The following is a 22,146-nucleotide window of genomic DNA, read 5'->3' as shown; positions in this document are numbered from 1 at the left end:
AAAAGTTGGAAAGTCTCTTTTCCCAGCCCGGCGCTTGAAGAGAAAGTCAGGGCTCTTCATTTTTCAGTCTCAAGGTTGTTTATTGTATCTTATCTATAAAATTCTTTCTCCTGTCCTGCTGAGGTTCGCTCAGCATGACAGTCAGAGGCATTCTGCCTGCTCCCGGGGTGGTGTTATCTTTTTATACTAAAAACTACGTGTACAATATTTACAATAACTTTCCAATGCCTATCACCTGTGTTAGACAGTGAGCTTCTACTCTAAACCAATCTAAAAGTGCCAACATCACAGCAGAAGATGGAGGCCAAGAAGAAGAAGGAGAAAGGCAGGACATGCCCAGATACCTCCATCTTGCCCCCTGAACCTCCATTCTAGAAAACCCCAAAATCTACTTTTTTACCCTGTGATAAATTCACTGTCCTTCTACTTAATTTTTTGTGGCTTGCAGATCTTCATCTAAGGTTGGTAATTTGCTCCATGGGTCATAATCAAAACCACAGGTGTTTTGGGCTCTGTGCCAGGGTCTCTGAGACCCCTGGCAGGGGTCCTGGCTGCTCAGGACAGCAGGAGGGATGTCCTGGGTCTTGACAGAGCAGCTCCTGTATCCTGGCTGTGCTGAAATGCTGGCCTAAAGAAGGCAGGTGTGCCATTGTGCTCTGAGAACCATCACCTACAGACTTTGGAGAGGGCTCTCTGTGGAAGCTGGGAGTTGTCAAACAGAGGGGTAACTGGCAGTACAAATACAAATAGCGCTCTGGTAGTGGGGAATGGGAAGATTGTCTGTATTTTTCTATGTGATGATTGGCCAAATGACTGTGTCAGGCCAGTTGCTCTCTCAGTGGTGTCCTAGATGCCATGCTTAATGTTTCAACATGTAAATCTTGGTATTTTTCCAACTAGGTCGACACAAATGAGCAGTTGAGAAGAATAACACAAATGAGGCTGGTGGAATATGACTACAAGCCTGAATTTGCATCTGTTATGGGAATAAAAGATACCCATGAAACAGGTATAGTCAGCTCTGTTCCCATTTTTCATTAACATCTACTGATATTTGTTGTGCCATAGTGTCTTTTAATATCCTGCTATTTTATCCTCATTTTTTAGGTTACTGCAATTTCACACTGTTGTGTATCTCTTGTGGCATAAAAATGCCAAAATTAGGTATTGCTTGTAATTTTATAACTTCTGTTTCAGTTCTTAAAGATGGGAAGTTTATTTTCCAGAAGTTTAATGAGAATGAAGTATGTGCTTACAAACTATTTTGTTCTTTCTGCAGAAAAATGAGAATTTGAAAGGCTCCTGGTTTTTTTTTTGTGGAATGGAGTAAAAACCCTGAAACCGTGGATTTTCTTACCACAGAGAAATTCTAGATAATTTTTTCGCTTTGCCTGTAGTTTTTAGAATAGTCAACAGGTATGCCACTGTGTTTCCTGACATTAGTTTTTGTGACCTCCTGAACAGGAATAATAGCCCAGGAAGTGAAGAGGCTTTTACCTGAAGCTGTTAGAGAAGTTGGAGATGTTGCTTGTAATGATGGAGAAAAAATAGAAAACTTCCTCATGGTTGACAAGGTATGGTCTTGAGGGAGAAAGTGGGGATGTGTATTTAGACTGTTCTTTCCTGTGGGGAGCTGTGAACATATGCTGTGCCCCATAAAAAGCTGTAGGCACCCACATGTGTTACAGAAATGGTGCTCAGTGAATCATTGAGAAAAACCGAACCACCAGCTGTTAGTAAAGGGCTGAATCTTTTAATAACAAGAAGTATCTCTATTAAAAACTGATTACAATACTATATACACATACAGTTAAAAAGTAAAAGCCCTAACTTTTCTGAATAGAAGTGGATAGTGATCTCATGGCATTGGTTCAACAAGTGGTACTCCAAAGCATTATTTTGTGCTTAAGTGTTTCAGAATTAAGTGTTCCACAAGTGAATAAGCATTGATGGCATTCAATTTGTTAAATAAAAACTTCCTTACTCTAATCCTGGTATAAACTCTACATACCAGATCCAAGTGCTAGCTCTGTGTGTGGCATTTTTTTTTTTTTGGCAATCTGAAATGCTTTTTATAGGTTCAAAATCATATGCTATGAAATGGCACAAAAAATAGTTACCATGCTCATAGGCTGGAAACACTGCTGAGGTATTGTCCTGTGCTCTCTTCTCCTCCTTTTCCTGTGAAAATACAACTGCAAGGGACTGTCAGTCAGAGTCCAGTCACGCAGGGCTGCAGACAGCACTGGTTTCAAGGCAGCCCCTCTGCTGAGTGCTGGTTCACTGCATACCAAAGACCATTTCCCAGCTTTTTCCCACTTGCAGCTGATAATGAGAAGAGGGAGGTTTTAGAGAAAGTTGACCTTATCTTGTCTGGATGGTACTGGGAACACAATCCTGCATTCATTATCATAATGCGTTCTTTCATTATTCTATAGTCAACACAGGTTTACACCACCAAACTTGGAGAAAATATCTACAAAAATATTGCATGTCACTTGTCATCTTTTGATAGGCTATAAATAATTTAAATTAAAAATTCTAGGTTGTATTCCATGTGAAAGAAGTATGAATTAGATACCTTGAATAAAGCTGTGGAAAGAGCATTTCTGGAGATACTGTGGAAAAGGAGACTTTTAGAAAATTTGCTCTATTTGGTCAGGGTTCCAGCCTGTAGCTGATTTCTATGCTAGTAGAAGAGCAGTGGTGGTAGGTGACTCGAAGTTAATTTTGCCCTTTAGGCCTTCCAATTATATGGTATGACACCTGTAGCATAATTTGCATTTTTGAATGCCTCCAAAATTTCTTTGGAGTAGTCTGGATTTTCATCAGGCAGAAGTTTAAGTTGGAGAATTGAGCTTTTGATTCATATATCTTCCTTGCTGAAATATCACACAAAACACCATCTCAAGCAGTGCCTCACAGCACTGCTGTTTGGGCCCACCGTGTTCCCTTCCTTCTCTGTACCTTGGGTCTCTGGAGGGTGCTTGCCAGTGCTTCCAGGGATGTGACCTACGAATGGAGAATGCCTACTTTCTATTCATGCCTGTAGGGTGTGATTCTGCTGTGTATGTGGCCCAAGCAGGAGTGGATTATTCCAGCAATGGCTTACTTGCTGCTTATCATTTTCTTGACTACCTGTCTAGATGTGGATCTGAGATTACTTCACAGGCACTTCGGTGTTTTAATATGGTCAGGTGAATCTGTGCTTTCTCCTCTTTCTCCTAACACTTGTGGCAGAGGTCAATTCCATGACCTTTGGGGTGACAGGATCAGGAGAGATCTCTATCTAACAGTTTAAGATGTATATTGAATGCAGAGATTTGTAACATGTCTTGTTCAGGTGGAACATCTGATTTAAATTTCTGGAGCTCCCAGCTCCAGAATAGCTCAGCAGTTTGAATAGTAAATGGACAGCACTTAATTTTCTTTTCTTTCAGTTTGGCAGGTGATGAGACCTTGAACTTTGTTATCTCATATTCCAAGTTTATATCCAGATAAGTAGGGTGTTGGCTGGTGTTGTGTCTCTTTGTCAAGTTGGAGCTGTTGAACTCTGTAAAACTAATTGATTACATTACATTTGAAACAGGGTCTGCTGCTTGCTAGAGAAATGTCTCAACTATATGCAATTTGTTTTTTTGAGACAGACTCTTTTCTTCTCAGTCACACTGTGCTCAGTACTTTGTCACTAGAAGGGCAGTAAAACTCTGATCAGTTTTTTTCCCTCAAATAGAATGTTCCTTCATTTTGTGAGAAGAGCAATTTTCTTAGCTAGTTGAAGCAATTCATGCTTGATTTAAAGACAATGGAAAGGGCAGCTGCTGTGTATCATTGATACAAGTGTCCATATAGGTAATTTCACAGTTCTAGGTACAAGAGATTATTTTGAAGTCACTTTTTATTTAAATGAGCTCTTGGTATTCTGGCAATAGGAAGCTTGTGACTTGCCACTGATAGTGTGCTCTGATTCTGATTGCATGAAATGCTGTCTGTTTTTGTGGAATGCAGTCACCTTTAAAAGAAAGGTGTGCATGGCTTTTACAATGTGAAAGGCAAAACTGCTTTTACCTTACTTCTGCATAACTTGACTAGACTGGAACACAGCAACATTAACTACAGCAACAGCTTCATCCAATGGCACCAGTCTGGTTGGACATTAGTATGAAAAAGCCATTCTTTCACACATAGCAAACAAAGTACTCTTCTACTATGCTCCTGCAGTGGATCAGTAACCATTTTTGACTCAGAAATTGATAAAATACTACCTGGATGATTATACTGAGGGCATCTCCAGCAGGAGATTGATACCTAGATGGTAAGCAGCGATAGGAGAATAGGAGGTTTTCCTGGGTAAAATATCCAGAAGGAGTAAATGGAGGATGTCTAAACTGTTTTAGTTGCAGAGATGATCATGTTATTAGAACCTACAAGATTCCTGTAAGAGACTTGAGAGGCTGAAGGGGAGAGCAAAATATTATATAAGCATAGCTTGACATCTGGTTTGGTTTTTAATCTGTGTCACTTATCTCTGTGTGATTAATATTATGGATAAAACATGGACAGAAACTCTGATTTGTCTGAGCCTACTTAATGCCTTTAGGGAGATGGTTGGATGGACATTTTGCTAAGGGATTCTAAAATCTATGTTCAGCTAAAACACTGAAAATCAAGTAGTAGATGCCTGTTGGAACAGTGTTAAGGTTTCAACTTGGTATGAAGGTAAAATACAGTTTAAATTCTTGGTGTAAAAAGCCCTTTAGCTTCAAAATTTTCTGCAAGTCCTCATTTTCAATTTACTGCAAATTAAATGTCTAGCAAAAGGGTTTTATGGTCATACGTGCATCTCATCTACAGTGAGATAACTTGTGTTTATATAGGTGAATTCTGCACTCATTTCTGCTTGTTACACCTGCTTGATGAATATACTATGTATCTACTAATTTTGTCATTGTTTTCTTCTCAGGATCAGATCTTTATGGAGAATGTTGGTGCTGTAAAGCAGCTTTGTAAACTAACAAACAATCTTGAAGTCAGAATAGAAGAATTGGAACAGTGGAATAGGAAACTGGCCAGGCTGAAACGGATCAACAGTTTAAAGTCAACAGTCAGTGAAGAGAGCAAAGTCAGGTACCTCTGGCTGGAATGTTCTCTAATAGTTGTCACACAAGTTGTTAAAGTGATCTTGGAGATAGAAGTTTTTGCTTGACAGAAGAGTTCAGCTATTTTCCAGTATTTAAGATGTGAAATGGCTGTTAAATTACAGTAATTTTTGTAATTGATTCTGTTGCATAAAGTAGAGGGTAGATTATGTCCAGTTACAGCTCTGGGACTTGGAAATTTCTTCCAAAGCAAATCTGCAGAGCTTCTTCTGCAAGAAATCTTCACTGGTGCTTCAGTGGAAGTGATGAGTGTTTCCTGTTTTTAAGCCATTTTCTCAAGTTTTCTTCAAAATCAAATGTAGCATTTAAAAGCATTCACCTGAATGAGTTAACTGCAGACCTTTATCCTTGAAAATGAATCTGCTGACACTTCTGCTTTTCCCTTTATAAATGTTAAAACTGCAAAAGCAAGTGACATTAACACATTAAAAATGTCTTTTCTTCGTTAATTACTTGCTGAAGCATTTGAATGTTAAAGAGATCTTGTCTCTTATAGCAGGTATAGTCGAGCTAATAGTCTCTTGCCATCAATAAAATCAGTCCCACTAAAATCCAGGAAGGTGAGTGAAATGAAATCCTTGTCTGAGTCATTCACTGTGATTTGCTTTCACTTTCTCTTGCCTATATCAGGGTATAGGAAGTGGATACCCCTTTTCAAAGGGATCATATTAGTGAGGAAATACATATATTGAACTTCTCCTAGGCTGCCAAGCTCTGTCCTTTAATATGAACCAATGCTCATTTGCCTACTTTGCTTTTGCCAGTGCCAAAGAGCAAGAGAAAATAATAGGTCAAATATGCTTTGTACCATAATGACAGTCAAATGCTCCATCACCTAAGATTATCCTACTTGTTTGGAAAGTGCCTTTCTTCTGTATTTGTACCAGTCCTGCTTTAACATGGTCTGAGCACATACTGAAAGCTGCTGAGCTTTTAGTTCTGGACACTTACTGAGTTATTTATTTGATTTTGAAATATTTCAAAAGTATGAAAATGGCAGGAAGAAAGGACAAGAAGCTGTTATTTTTTATCCATCCTTTCATCTTCTACAATGTTTGTGCCCCCAAACTATCAACAATGCACAGTGCACTGAAAGTCTTAGGGACTTTTTAATTACTGAAGTTTATTTCTGTAGATGTTGACTCCTATATAAGGGTGATCAAGAAAGGAATAAGGGTGATGTAAAGTCAACCTAGTGTAGTATTTCTTAATCTACTAGTAGTTGCTTAGATATGTGCCGCTTGAATGAACCAAATTCTTTTTTTACCCTAGGTTTGTTTGTCAAAGACCAAAGAATCTTGCTCTGTGAAGATTTTCCGGGTGACTATAATAGCTTTGATTGCTATTATGGCACTATGGTAACAATCAATTAACAACAATTTGACTTTTTTCTCCTTTCCCCTTTCTACCTATCTGAAAGAATATCGCACTTTTTCCTCTTCTTTTCCCTTCCTACTTGAAGAACACGATGTATTAAAATTAACAATTAATATCCTTGGTAGTATTGTAAAGTTGAAACCATTGTATAAATGTAAGGTACTCATGGGATGGACACACAGCTGACCTCTCTCCATGTCACAATGTATGGTGCACCTTGAGCCTTCCTCAGTGGCTTGTACTAAAGGTGCTAAACTGGACTCTGCATGTTTTATCCAATCATTCTGTGCCTAAGTACAATTTCTGATGTACAGAGTGATTCTGTTGTGTGAAATGAAGCTGAACCCGTTCCCACTGTGGTGGGCAATTATGTGACTGGAAGTTTAACTTTTGCCATTGGACTTGTGGAAAGGAAAGTATGCTCTGGATTTCTGAGATTGCCATTTTCTGTCTCCAGTCCAAAAACTTGTGGCTTACAATCAATCTCTTTGTGACCTGAGTACTTTGAACTGGTGGTGTGATTCTATTTAGGTTGGAAAGTGGCTGTATTTTGTGTTGAATACAAGTATAATGAACACAATACTGTATACAAATATCTGATCTAAACCCCACTAAATTCAGCTGAAATTTTTCCCGCTGAAGGCAAAGTGATCAGATAGTTAATATTTGCATGACTGCATTTTGACACAATGCTGTCAAGGTGTTATTCCTATTGTGTTGCATAAAAGATGGATGTAAATCTACAGAACAGTTCTCTTTCTACAGTGCTTTGACAATATGGAGCCTATATTTACTTAGCATTCATGACAGACGTTTTGAAAAACACCCAGTTTACAGGCAAGTAGTTAAATTACCATTAATGAATTCAAATTAGTAGAATCAGTAATAGACTGTGGATCAATTTGTTTTGGTCCTCAACTCTAATGTCCATTGCTTAATGAATTGTTTTTCTTCATCAGCAGTACCTCAAGTCCTGTTCCAGTCTCTCCCTCTACTACCACAGCAGGTACTGTGTCTCTGCTGGTTTGCATACACATAATTGGCTATTATAAAATGCCAGTACACAGCATTTGTGAGAATTATATTTTGGTTTTGTTGTTGTTGTTGTTGTTTGCTTTTTTTAGCATTGCAGAGTGAAAGCACAGTTCCTCAGACTACACAGCCCATCAGCAGGATCCCTGAAGTGAATTTCTGTGCCATTTTACCTTGTGACAAGGTCTATTGTTGTCCAATTCACCAACCAAAAGTCAAATCTCTAAGCTATGAAAAAAATAATGCAAAGGAAAAACGTAAGTTGAAAATGTAATTCTCTATAAATTGAGCAGAGACTGTGGAAAGTGTGGGGAAAGGGGCAAGAATCTTTAAAGGTAGTTAGCTTTCTACAAAAGAGCTTTTTCCAGAGGATTTAAAAAATCGTGATATAACTAATCATCAATGCAGTCAATATGTTTTTGAAAAATCCAGTCTGGTTACTCTCAAGAATTTGGGGCCCTAAGATGTCTTATCTGCTGTCACTGTTTTTCCTGGCCATTCTTGGTAAATTATTTGATGTGAACTGGAAAGTTACTGATCCATTTAATTGACCTTTGGCTACAGTTGGATGTGAGTTGATTAAGGGTAGTAGAGAATTAATTAACAGATGCAAAACCCCCCAAAAACCAGAATTGTGTCACAATGTGGTGGTACTACATCTTTTCCATGGGCAGAGACAGAATGCCAACTGCCTGAAAACAAAATTTACACTTAAAACTCTGATTGTTAAGGCAGGGGTATTGAACAGTAGTATTTGAAGGCAGAGCTCTATACAATAAAATACTTTTACTGGAATTAAGTATTTTACTGATACTCTCTGCCAGATGTTGTATGCGTAGTGTCTGAGAAGATGCATTGTTTACAACTTTTACAGTATTTATAAGAAAGGGTTAATGCATAAAGGTTTGCATAGCTTGTGGGAATCTATATTCCTCTCTCCCAGTCCTTAACATATCCAGTGTCTGGAAGCAAGTGTTAATGTTACTAAACCAGCATTCATACTCTTCCTTCCTTGGCCTTGGGAGCAATTCTTGCAGCACAGTCGACGAAGTGAAGTGAAACTGGGGCTGGATGCAGTTCAGCCTCTGAAGTACAAATGTCTGCCAGGGCAGGCTTTACCAATTGCTGTGGCACTCTGAGCATGAACTGTTTCAGTGGGACTCACCCACTGGCCATTCTTTGATCTGCAGACAAGCTGTATGTGAGTGATCCTTGTGATTCTTGTGATCAGTGCTGCAGTAAGCCCTGTGACAGATAGAGCTCAGTACAGCTTTCAAGAGGTCGTACCTGAGTGATTTGTATTGCTCTGAAGCCTGAAAGAGTGTTGATTAATTAAGAAGACATTAATCTAATTTATAAATGAGGGAATTGGAGGTGGATGAAAATGAAATATGAAAACCTTCTATCCTCAGCTGGCTGCTTCTGATATTAGGTGGAAAGAGAAGATAAGAATAAACACAAAGCATTACCTTCTCAAGGTTTTATGCTCCAAATAGCATTAAGAGTGGATCCAAGAGTGAAAAATCAGCACAGTACACAGGCTACTGAAAGATTTCAGTTCTGCACAAGTTTAATGAACCTGAATGTATCCCCAGATGGAAGGTAACAATGTCAATATGAAATCCAAACAGAAGGAAAAGCAACAAGCTATTTAATGTAACTGTAGCCAAGATAAATGAAAAGAAAATGTTTTCAGAAAAAAAGCTAAGCATTAAAAATGGGGAATAATCATGATAAAAAGTGGATGCTTTAGAATCAGCTGATTAGTCCGATTCATGGAAAGGTAGAGCTGTTTGAAATTGCAATTAAATTAAATACTAATTTAGGATTTACTACAGACCTTTTGCTGCTCCACATGCAGTACTTGAATTCTGTGGGCACAGACTACTACATACATTATAGCTCCTAATCCTTTGCATCCCAGAGCTGTTGATGAAAAGGCTGTTTGGAAAGCTCAAGTAGAAGCAAAAGCATTCATAAGCAAGAGAAAAATTATTAAACAAAAACTCAGCACATCTTTATGTCATCAAGCTTAATGTGACCTCTTTTCCTCATATTTTCTTTTAATTGATTTCTCTGGAGGATTTAGGCTTTTCAACTTCCACTGATTTCAGTGGAATTGAGGAATGTGAATACCATTCAGCATTTGGGCCTTTTCTGCTCTCTGCTTCCATGCCATTAGGGCTCACTGCTCTCCCCTTAATGTTAAGTGGCACCAATAACCAGGAGCTCTCCTTACTTGTTGTTTCTCCCCAGTGTCCCTCCCCTCACAATAAAAGGTTGGTGAGAGCTCCTGCTGGATTTTGGTCAGCCTCGGACATTCCCATTCATTGCCTTCCGAGGGCAGTTAACAGATTCATAGTAAAGTACCACCACCATGAGAAACCATCAGCAGATTTTTCCCACACTGCTTATGGAATATTACCACTCACTTGAATTAAAACCATAGAGTAGTTGAGGGGTAGAAAAAGATACTACATTTATTGGATGAGTTTTTCTTAATCTTATCTGAAGATGATGGTTTTCCTCATTACATTCTTGCCATGCTTGTAGTTCTATATTTGTTATTGAATTGGATCTTTACAGCCCACATGGGCCTTTGAGAAAGCCCTCAGTGTTACTATATGTGAAAGAGTGGAATTTTATTTATGATTTATTGAAGGTTGCTGTGGTGTTTTGTGGTAGTTCTTGGTGTTTTCAACTGGCACCTTGTATTCAAAATTTAGATTGCAATATATGAAAGAGCAATGAAATGGTAATTCTATGATGAGTAAAAACCCAAGTGAAAATAAAGTTCTATGCTGGTTAATGACTCAGTTTAAATAGTTGAAATCTTAGTGAAGTAAATCTGTCTTTGTCTCGGTTTTTGTACAAAATTCTGATACCGCTTAATGCTTTCTTCCACCACCTGCAAAAGAATCACAATTTTAAGTGTTTCCTAATTCCAAGTTTTTAATAAATATTCCTACCAACACTTGCATGGGCTGAACAATTTTATCTACATAGAGCAATATTTTACCTCCACTAGGGGATATAGGTTTTCTACAGAATAGCTCTCTGTTAATAAAAATACAAAATTACAGTGTTTAATGCATTGCTAGCATATCTGGACTATTAAGAGAAATCAGGAGAAAATGAATGTGTGACAATTAGTTTGTGAATTAAAGGGAGGAATGAGAGAATGAACAGGCTTTTATTAGATCTGCCCCAAGATGAGTGTACATGTATAAGTGATTGCATATGTTCAGGAGCCATTTTACAAGGTGTGTGGAACTGTATAATGAAATGGGACAGCAGATGACTGCTAAATGCAGCAGTTACCACATCTGGCAGAAGCTGTAGATCTGTATGATGAGTTAGTAAATAGGAAATGAATTCAAGGAATAACTGGCAGCAGTATGAGGGTTTTATAAAAAACACAAGACAGATTAAAATCCTAAAGATGATTTTGTATTACATTGCTTCTGGGCCCTTGGATTCCATTTCTTAATGTTGCTCCATGCTCTTGGTAACCTACTAGCATGAGAAAAGTCTGGATTTTCTTATTTCCCAATGCTGAAATGAAATCCAAATCTGGTATGAATAAGAAAACAAAAAGGTCAATCCAGCTGTTTTGCTTCAATCTCAGTAATAATGCATTTTCATCCCTGCTTCCTATCATGAAACAGTCATTCTGAAATCAGAAAGTTTCCTTTGGAAAACATAGTAATGGAATATTTTGATATTCCAGAAATGACATTTGATGGCGCACGTTAGTTTAGGCAAGATCAGGATTTCCCAGTGCCAGTTTCCTGGTAACATGTCTCTGAACAGATTCTTAGCTGGCAAGCTGTGTAGAGGCACAGGAATAGAATTAGACCATTTCCCAAGGGCTTGAAGGGCCATTTGCCTTCCCCAGGTTGTACTATATGGTGGTTATTCAAAAGATCTTTAAAGTTCACTTTTCTAGGCAAGTGTTGAGCAAATTAATAGAGTAACAATTGAAAAAAGAAGTCATCAGCTAATATTACACAGCCTAGTTCCATGTTTGAAGTTACAGAGGTGATGTCAGTGAACATGGCGATCGTGTTGTTAGAGACGTGTATTAGCTTTTTAAATTTGGTTATGCATCCTCTCTCTGAAGTACTGGCTCAGTCCTCAGTATCTTTACAACACACATTCAGAAATCTAAGTTGTTCCCCCAGCCTGTATTTTCATACCAGATCCCTATAATTTCTAACACGATTTTCTCACTAATAAGAAAGATGTGGCTTTATGTTCAGATTTGTGCTGAAGTGCCTGGCTGCATACTGACTTTCGGTTTGGCTCTGTGTTATAGAAATTGGTGATGTTCTCTGTGTGTGATGAAGTCTTTTCTATTAGGCTATGTTTTGGAAATGTTTTTGATATTCTGTAGATTTCAAAAACTTGTTTCTTGTTATCTGCAAACCTATTTTAACTGTGTATATCTTCTTCTGAATGGAGGTGCTTTGTATTTTAAAAATCTCTCTCGTGGTTATGCATGTCTATTCAAGAGATAATTAACAAAATGTCTTCTGGCTTTGTATGGTATACTTTGGAATATACTTTGCTGTTACAATTGTGCAAGGCTGATTTGGGTGATGTTTGTACGTTCATCCTTTCACAGGAAACAAAAGTGATATGTTACCCAAACGAGATCCCATCAAAAAACGTGGTGGAAGACCTGATCTTGGAAATGACTGTAAGTCCTATATTTAAATGAAAAAAAATTTTAAATGTTTACTTGTATAACTTTCAAGATCTAATTTTAGGCTTTGAATTCTGCTTCTGGAATTTGGGGAAGTTTCAGTTATAATTCATCATTATAGAGAATTATCACTTGTGAGTCTAGTTCCTGTGAACAGCAGGAAACCTGTGATTCACTGTAATTTTCAGTTTATTCTTACATCTTCATTAGATTTTTATAGACGTTCTGACTGCCCTCTCTAGAGAGTTCTTAGGCTTGGGTTCAGATACAATAAAATGACAAGTGGCGTTTTCCTTGACAGGAGCTAAAATCTTGTGCTTAAGGATACGTGTGTGATATTCATGTGCAGGAAACTCATGATACAGTGTGAAGGAAGTGCTCGGGGTTTGCCTCATCTTACCTAAGGGATTAAAATGCCAGCTGCTCAAAGGGGCCATCCCTACCTTCAGATCCTGACACTGCCTTCAGAGGAGATGAAATTAAGTTCCTTGACACAGGAAGCTTGGCTTGATTTCAGGTTCCCCTTTTAGTGACTGTGCACTGCTGTCAGAGCCAGCCTGGGCTGAAAATATTGATTCTTTTATGTAAAGACGAGTATCTGCTCACTACATATGTTATAACAGCATGCTCTGGCATTCATTCAGTATGAGCAGGATTATGCCTTGTGTCTTTTTGGTTTGTGTGGATCCTCTGTTTTAAGGCTTGGTTGTTTTTGGTTTTTGGCTTTTTTTTTTTAATAAATATTTGATTAAAGAATAGGCAATATTTGGATGATAAAACATCTAGACTTAGACATCTAGGCCATGCACTTAAAGCAGGTGAGGAATAGAACACAGGTTCTGCTTGTTGCCTGGATGTGCCCCAGTGGGATGATCTAGGAAAAATCATTCCTCTTCTAATTTTTTTTTTGCATGGATACACACACCTCAGATGAGATCCTCTGAGGCATCACTATGTTACATGTTGTAATGAGTTGCTGTATCATAGGCAAATGTTCTCCTGTGCTACTTGTCTGAGATGAACATGCTCAATTTCTCTCTGTCACTTGTAGATAATTGCATGCTGAAAATTAGGTATATCCTACCACACAGAGATTTTATAGTCAGAGAACAGATCACCCTATACTTAGCAATTTTCTCTGCAAAGCAGGGAATGGTTGCTGTGGAACAGAGGAACAGAAACACAAACCCAATGTGCACAGCCTGATGTAGAGGGCTTGGGCCTGCTGAACCCAGTCCTCCTTGTGCTTTCTGACCACGTTGTAAGACCAGGTGAAGGGTCTGCAGAGGAAGCTGTATGAGGAGCAGCTGAGATCCCCTGGTTTGTTCAGCCTAGAGAAGAGGATACTGAGGGGACACCTCCTGGTGGCCTACAGCTTCCTCATGAGGGGAGGAGAAGGGGAAGACACTGATCTCTGGTGATCAGTGACAGGACCCAAGGGAACAGCATGAAGTTGTGTCAGGGGAGGTTTAGGCTGGGTATTAGGAAAAAATTCTTCACCCTGAGGTTGGTCAGGCACTGAAACAAGCTCCCCAGAGAAGTGGTCATGACACCAAGGCTGCCAGAATTCAGCAAGGATTTGGACAGCACTCTCAGACATGTGGTGTTTGCCTAAGGGAAGAACAATGCTATCATGGCTATATTCATCATCTATCTGTAGTATATTACAAAACTCTTGCAAAAACAAAAGTTCTTGCAAGTTCAAGGCAACATTATATGAAGAAATTACAATTTTCACTTAAGTTGGGTAATTTTTTCCACAGGGAATTAGAAACAAGTTTTGTTGCATTCCATATTATCCCTCTCAACAAAGATGAGGTTTTTCAACTTTGTGGTTACTTGAATGGGTATGGCTTCTAGCACATGAAAATGAATATTGACACATTTGAGCTACTTGGGCTGCCATCAAAGTAGCCTTCAACATCTGTGCAAGAGAAAATGGTGCAATGTTAGGTTCCCAGGATATTTGTCCTTGCAAACTGAACAAAGTTCTTATCTCCAGTCTCAGAATGATGGTAATCAACCAGAGGCTTTTAACCAAGTGCTAATTTAGACCCACAGCAAGTCCTGTAGTGGCAATCAAGGCAGTAGACTAACTGCAGTTTTACTATGCTCTTATCTATTATTTCTGAAATAATCAAGAAAAAACTATTATTCTTAATATTTTTAGGGATTGATACAACAATCAGTTCCATACAGATTTTGGAAACTCAGCAAAGCATTGACAACCGCTATTGTAGTAAAAATCTGCAGTGCAGGTAGGAGAATTTTAAATAATTATTATTTTATTATTTAATAAAATAATTAAAAAAAAGTTTTATTTTGCTATGTTAGGATAAAAGACCATTATTGTGGCCTGGCTGCCTGGCTGGCTTCTGCTCACAGTTGTTTCCTCTTGGATGCAGTAGTCCTTGATACCTTTTTCTGTTTTTTTCTGTTTAAATTAAATGCAATTTCCATGTTTTGGTGAAGATACTGTCTGTATCAAAATACCATGTGTATTAATACAACCTTTTTCAGCTCTGGAAACTACAGCTATGTTATTCCTATTAACAAATACACGCCCATGGATGTGGAAATCTCACTGGAAATAAAGTAAGTACAATTAAAAGAAATACATGCAAAAGACAACAGTGGTTCTTCATTTGATAGAAATTCTTGCCTGATGTCTATTGTTACAAATCTGTCCTGTTCAGAGGAGTGGGAAAAATCTATGCACAACTAAATTATTAATGTAGACCTGTTGGGTAGATTCCTTGCTGTTGCATAGGCCCAATACCATTCTCAGCTCAAGGAAGATTTCACCTGATGTTGCAGGTATTGAAATCCAGAAGTCTTAAGCTTCAATCCCAATAAACATTTGGACAGTCACGTATGTGTGTATTGGCAGGATTGTGATTTCTGGCCTAGGGATCTGAGTTTTCTTTTGTTGTAGAGAAACATTATTAGGAACATAACATGAGTAACTCCAGAGAGTGCCTTCTTTGGGCCTGTTGTGCCAAGCCCTGTAAAAGGGGGATTCTTGTGCAGGAACCTCTGGGTTCCTGCGCAAGAATAAAATTGTGAGTTACAGCAGGGAAAATTGTGACTTACAGCAGGGAAAATTGTGACTTACAGCAGGGAAAAGCAGCAGACTTATTCCTTTCAGCAGCTTTTTCTCCTCAAAAGCCCACCTCCACCGTGTTCTCCCAGATGGAGCAAGTGATTTATTCTGGAATTTTATTCTGAGAAAGGCCAGCAATAGCCAGAACAGCTGCCAAACAATCTGCTTGACAACAGTTCATGACTTCTGTCTCTGCAACAAAGGACTCATCCAGTCTTTTGGTCTTCAATGTTATCCCTGTAAACATCTGCATTTTTCAGATAAGATGAAATATAACAGTACCCCTGAAGTGTCTTCTTGTTTTCTGCAGCCACTGAAAATTTGTCTTTTAAATGTATGCCATTATAATCCAATAGTATAGCTCTCCTATGTAGGGATTAATACATCATATTGAGAGTTTCACTGAGTATGACGGTATTTTGAATATTGGTTTGTGGTTTAGGGGCAACTGATTTTATTTTTAATAAAGTCATTTATCCTTATTTTCCTCTGTTTCTTGAAGCACCACAGAACCATTAATTATATTTCTCTGCAAAGTCACATTTGGAAATTATTGCCCCCATTATTCTTCCAGCCAAAACAGTAGGAAGAATTTTCAAGAAACCACACAGGTAAGAATTTTATAGCAATACTCTGGGGTTTGGGAATAATTTTTATGAAATTAATGGCTGCAAAAATCTGATCTTTGTTGAAGCACTAGAAATCTAAATGCTGGTGCTTTGAGTCTGTCAGTCATGGCTGGCTTTGGCATGACCATAATGAGATTCAGTCTTTTTGTTGGCGTCAGTTTTCTGCTGACTTTTATGAAAACCTATCCAATAATTCTCTGAAAGGACAGTTTTGATTCTGCTTCAGCCTAAGCCACCACTACAACTCATTATAACTCCAGAGAAATGGGAATATCTTATCACTCAGAGCTTTAGAGGAGTCCTCCAAACTCTCATCTACTTTATGGCTTCCATTATTATCTTACGGGTAATTAATTCCAGTTTTAAAGTCTAGAATTTGCTGGTAACAATGGTAGTGTTCTGCTTTATTTCTGTGTGAACAGGAGCTTACTAGTAAATCCCTCTAGGGAAAATTCTTCATTTTAAAAGCAAAATTGTTTATGTGTCATTCTCTGGATTCCCTCAATGGAGATAAAAGCTGGTGAAACAGGTTAGCTTTTCCCAATAAAAAATATTTAGTGACCAGGTCTTGCAAATCTTGAAGCACCTCCAGTAATTTGATGAAGGCTTTAAACTTTCTTCAGGCTCCCTGGACATACAGGCCTCCTTCAAGGCCCCTGTTTGTCAATGTTTGTTCAGAAATGTCTATTCTGGCTAAAACAGTAGGAAAGGCAGAAGCAATGATAATAGCATTTCTGAACACGTTGTAGCAGAAACATCTCTGAATTTGGAAGTAATTTCCAAGTTCTTCTGGAGAACAGTCTTCAGAATTCTGATCTGTGATCCCATACATAACATGTTTTTAATTGATTTAGTTCGTTTGTTTTTTGGGTTTTTGTGGTTATTCAGATTACAGCACTTGAGATACCTCCAGCTGACTTTTTGCTCAACTTTTCAAATGTCTTTGCAAAAAGTTTCAGGTTTCTTTGTAACAGTGGCATAGTCATCCAAAAGCCCAAATTTTCCAAGTTTTGACCTGTCTGCTGTAATTTCAACAGAACTGAAATTAAGTCAGACATAGAGAGTTTCACGATGCAGAAATGTCCTTGAAGCTTACTGACAAAACTGGTCAAAGAGATTTCCTGTGTCAACCTGAAATCCACATCAAAAGACTAAAGCTAACTAGCCTTCAGCAGCAGTGAGCTTTCAGATTTGATGTGACTCAGAATAGAAATGCTGCCTAGTTGAAGAGGTTTCTTTTAAGAGGATTTTTCTAGGGATGGGAAGGTTTATTCCCTACCAAAAGCCAGAACAGCAATAATTTGGACTCACCAGTCCCACGTAAGTTTTGTTATGTGAACATATTGTCTCCAGCAGAGAGGATGTGTCAGAAAGTGAAGTGAGGGGAGAGAAAGATGAAGGAGTTGAGACACTAGAAAAATAAGTTACTATTCATCATTAGGATCATTAGGTGAAAGAGAGGTGAGGATTGAATTTTGTTTTATTCATTGTAGCATAAACATTTCAGGTACAAAATGTGTTGTTTCACTTTGGCATGGCAGAACACTGTAATAAAAAATAGCATGAAAACTTGCACGTATCTGTTTCTGAAATACTGATACCATATCTTTAGAATACATGGAAGAAATTGTCTGTCTTCTGAGCACTGCTAAAGTTGCTGTCTCAAAATCAGCAGAACTGCCCTTTGCTAGTATTACAAATTAAAGCTCTCAGGCCACCTGGCATATCAGGAACAATCCCTATTTTTGGGGGGATTTGCTTAGAAAATGAGTGAGGGAATCCATTTATTCAGAGCCAGCTGAGTGTCACTGGGAGTCAGATGCCTGCCAGTCCTCCATGTGGGGCTGATCAGAGTAAACCCACATTTGCAGGGTTTAAAGTCAGCACTTGATCTTTAAATACATTTGCCTGTAGTTATCAAGTCTTGGTGTCATAATTACCTTGCACTGCATTTGTCAATGACTTATTTCCAGAGTCCGTCCTCCTGTCCAGTTTCCCCTGGCGCGAGGTTATCTGATCTGTCTCTCATTTGTCCCCTAGGGACGGCAGCACGTTTGGGCTCTCCCTGTAGCTAAGCTGTATGACAGTGCATACTCTTTCCGTGTGGCCGTGCCGGTAAGCCTTTCCAAATGGCAGCGTGGCAAAAGACAAAGAGCATTTGAACTGAAAGAAGTTCCTCTATCAACCTCCTTTATTTTTCTTTTGCAGGGTTTTGCTAGCTGCTCAACAGACCGTTACTTTGCTGGAATGTTTTTTACTGATTACTACTTCTACTTTTATCGGCAGTGTAATTAAAATGTTGACAAATATTCTGTTCTTTGGGGAAAAGATGAGGAAACACTTAATATGAAAAAGAGACTTGAAAACAATCCTGGATATTTTTTAAACCTCTTTCTAGGTTGTATGGGACTTTCTTGGTTTTTTCACTTTTAAATTAAAAAAACATAAAAAATAAAAGTGTTAACAACAACCATAGCTCTGCAGTTCCAGAAACTGTTTCTAAAAAGACACGAGGTAATGGAGTATATGGTGTTGTTGTGGGTGGAGTGGGAGCTTCAAAGCTTATTAGAGAAGCCTTTGCATTGTCTTACAAGGTGCAGAATGACCTCTGGTTTTCTAAACTCCTCAGAGTGGAGTTGGGTGTGGTCGGATCCGATCTTAGCCCCAGACTTGTTCAATGGTTTAAGTCTAAGGAATTATACATGTGTGATTGAACCTTTGTACAATTTTGTCATGCAGAATTAAGGATGGCAAGCCAGATGTATCAAAATGAATGATTTATTACAATAAATGATTAGACAAAAATATCTTAATCAGAATTACTTACTACATGGTTTGGAAGCTAACACTGCTTGTATAGTATATGATAATGTACTATATTAAAGCAATGGTATTAAAGTCATCAAAAAAGAAACAATTATGGAGTAGAGATCAATGTTACTCACCCATACCAATGATTGTGGGCAAACATCTTTAGCTCACCTTAAGAGGCATCCCCACCCAAGAGAGGAATCTCCACACATGCTCCAAGGAGTGTGCTAGAAATCCCTGCCATTTGGCACTTTTATAATATTTATATAAGTGGTACTTTTATAGTATAAAGTGGTTCACTGTCAGCCATATGTCTCCATATGGTTATGGAGAAGTCAGCTGTGTCAGCTCAGCATCTTTAGATAAGGATACTTTACGATATATGCCACACCTTCACCTCACTATCAGGATGTTTAACTTTGGAGTTGATGAGTCAGATTTGGTTTTGTGTAATTCAGCACCAAATGCAGCATGACACCTCCTCTCAGTTCACCAGTGATAGCTTTGAAAAATTTGCATTGCTCAAGTCTTTACTGCATCCCAGACAGAGCATCCTGCTACAGATGTGTACATAAAATGATCGTATGGATCATAGAGAAGTTATATGATATTGTATGTACAGCAGACAAGAGCAAATGGGTAGGAACACTGCTGAGCTGGGATACCCTTCAGTTTTCAGAAAATGGGAAGATGATTAAGTGTTATTTATTTATTTATTTATCTATTATGATTCCTTTGCAATAAGGAAACCTGCTTCTGTCCTTAAGCATACACCTTCTTTTAGTATCTGCTGCCCTTTTTTAGGTATAAATCCATTTCTTTTTTTGCTAACAGAACCAAAACCAACAAAAACTCTAAAAGAGAAATGTAGCACACTCTGCAAATGCCCTCTAAAATAAGTGTAAGTTAGAGAACAACAGGTCAGTTCAGTTGTCTAAGTGTTTCCATTTCAGAAAGCAGTCCCATCATTGCCACCACAGCTGTGTGATTTAACAACGCTACTGCTATTTCAAGGAATTATATTTTAGCTACCTTTTTTTTCCCCTCTGAAACAGGAATGAACTATTTACTTCTAAATTCAGGTCATATTTTTTCTTGGTGTTTGTGATTTGTGTTAGTATGATAAAAGAATAGAAGTATTGAAAAGAAGAATGTCTTGCCTTCATGGCTTTCTAAGTTGCATATGGATGCACACCTGCATGGGAAAATTCTTTCTATTTATATTTAGGAAATGCATTTTTAAGGAAGAGCTATTCATATGAAATCTTAGATTAGCTGATCAGAAGGAAATCAGATATAAAAATCAACTAAAGTGTAAATAGTGTTGTAGGGTATGTTTAGATCAGTCCTTTTTTTGTGTAGAGAAGACAAAGTAAATATAAAAGACTGACTGTAGGCTTTTAAAGATTTATGATGTGAAAGCTACATTTGAACAAGTGGCCTCTGAATGAGATTATTTAGCAGTAAAAGGGAAACCTTTGGAAGAAAAATTAATGTTTAAAAAAGACCTTGCCGTAGTCTTTGTAAACATCAGTGTGCCTTACTTGTATATTTATTGCCTGACAATGTGATGGGAGAGTTTAATTTGTTTCTCTGCCTTGACTTGGCATTTCTTTTGTTGCTATTCTGGGACTTCCTTTAAGACTCTCCTTCTCACTGATTTTTTTTAGATGCATGTGCTTAGTTGGGGTCAATTGCAATGTCTGGCTTCTTTTTCTTAAATGACTCATTTGTTTGACCGTGTAGGTGTAAGGTTTTTTTTGTGGAGTGGACTTTTTTTTCCTGGGAAGTATTTGTGGTGTAAACCACTATTCTATAATATTCCAGAGACTAACTGGTGTTGGAACCCTGGATACAAAATAATCAGAAATTTGTGCCTTTAATTTTTTGTAGTCCGTACTTGAGGGTAGAGTCAACCAGTCACAGATGATAATATGTGCATCTTGAACAAAAACTCTACCTTTTTAGGCCCACCTGGTTTTCATCACACTATTCTGGAATGTAATTCCCTTTCCCAGTGGCACAGAGCACTGCAGGAGAATATAAACTCTTAAGTGTTTCCTGTCTTTAAAAGGCTTTCTGTAATTAGTCTAGGGTAAGGTGCATGTGGGATAGCAACTATTTTCTTTCTTAAAAGCTTGTGGTGATTTAATTACACATCAGTTTGCCCATTTAAGAATTTCCAACTAGTTCTCTAGTCCTGTCATTTGTTTGTAGTAAAATACTGTTGAAGATTTCATTCAGGTTTAAGGTGTGGCTGTATGAAGGCTGTGTTCTAACACATCTGAGATAGCAAATATCAATCTTGGCAAAAGCTAGGGAAGACCTAGCAGAAATCAAATACTTGGTGTTTAAGTAACCATGGCTGGGTGCTGTTTAGCTGCTTACTGGAGTTAGACTGTGACACAGCCCCACCAGAATCCCAGAGAATGACTGACCTACATGACCAGATTTTGGACTGGAAATATAGAAGCTCTAGGAATGATTCTCACTCCTCTAACTGCCAAGCCTTCCCTTTACAGTGTTTGGAGAAGTGGAACTCATCTTGATAGCACTGGACTGGTGACATTCTTGGTCTCCTGCTGTCCTTCTCCCTTGTATGGCATTGAACTAGAACTACCAGAGAAAAGAATACCACAGGGAAAATATGACCAGCAGCATTTTCCATCCTGTACAGACAAAGGAAGTATGGATTGGCCTTTCCAAATGAATAGGTTTTAAAAAGTTTAGGCATGTCTGTTTCTTTTTTGGTTTGGTTTTTTTTTTTTTTTTTTCCCCATTTCTGTGTCCTCAGTTATGCAGTTACAACATTTTTTAATAGTGGTCATTCTAAGTTGAAAGAATTTTTGTGAATGCTAAATAATGAATTATTAATGGTTTACGTAAATTCTACTTGGAACAGGAAATTCTCTTTCCCTTATCTATTTTTACCACAATGTGGTTGTAAGAGACCTTCAGACATCCATCACTGGAATATGTCTGCCTAATTTAAGAGGGAGCTGAGGCAAGGCAAACTGCCAGGCTGGGTGAAAGTCACAGCTGTAAGTTGCAGAAGGCAAATGCAGGGCTAGAATGTGGGGTGATCTTGTGCCATCTGATCTGGGTTTCAAACCATGCTGTGCATACCAAGAACATGATGTGGCACTTCATGTTTTTACTTGACTCTAACACAAATTACTTCACTGTGCTTTTTCTGAGTTTGATCTAGCAGTGGCAGCAGCATTTGAAGTAAGAGCCAGAGATCACTTCAAAGCCTAGTGCATTGAGCCAAGAAAAGGCAGAAAATCCTGCATGGCCACTTCATGGAAACCAAGGACAAGGCAGAAG

General features: G+C 38.2%; 1 protein-coding gene across 1 annotated transcript in view; it reads left to right on the top strand.

The window, feature by feature from the left end:
- MYRFL (myelin regulatory factor like) overlaps positions 1-18,352 on the top strand; it is a 39,590-nt gene extending 21,238 nt beyond the window's left edge. Inside the window, exons 12-25 of the mRNA XM_030960533.1 lie at positions 901-1,009; positions 1,465-1,574; positions 4,964-5,127; positions 5,656-5,719; positions 6,432-6,517; positions 7,302-7,373; positions 7,496-7,542; positions 7,661-7,825; positions 12,196-12,270; positions 14,447-14,534; positions 14,797-14,871; positions 15,882-15,990; positions 18,049-18,123; positions 18,217-18,352. Coding sequence (XP_030816393.1) covers positions 901-1,009; positions 1,465-1,574; positions 4,964-5,127; positions 5,656-5,719; positions 6,432-6,517; positions 7,302-7,373; positions 7,496-7,542; positions 7,661-7,825; positions 12,196-12,270; positions 14,447-14,534; positions 14,797-14,871; positions 15,882-15,990; positions 18,049-18,123; positions 18,217-18,303 — 1,326 coding nt within the window. The 3' untranslated portion in view covers positions 18,304-18,352. The remainder of the gene's footprint in view (positions 1-900; positions 1,010-1,464; positions 1,575-4,963; positions 5,128-5,655; positions 5,720-6,431; positions 6,518-7,301; positions 7,374-7,495; positions 7,543-7,660; positions 7,826-12,195; positions 12,271-14,446; positions 14,535-14,796; positions 14,872-15,881; positions 15,991-18,048; positions 18,124-18,216) is intronic.
- The last annotated feature ends 3,794 nt before the right edge of the window (positions 18,353-22,146 follow it).

Source organism: Camarhynchus parvulus, chromosome 1A (assembly GCF_901933205.1).
Source record: "Camarhynchus parvulus chromosome 1A, STF_HiC, whole genome shotgun sequence".
Classification (NCBI taxonomy): Eukaryota; Metazoa; Chordata; class Aves; order Passeriformes; family Thraupidae; genus Camarhynchus; species Camarhynchus parvulus.
Note: the sequence above shows the minus strand (reverse complement) of the source record. Positions and strands in the feature narration are given on the sequence as shown.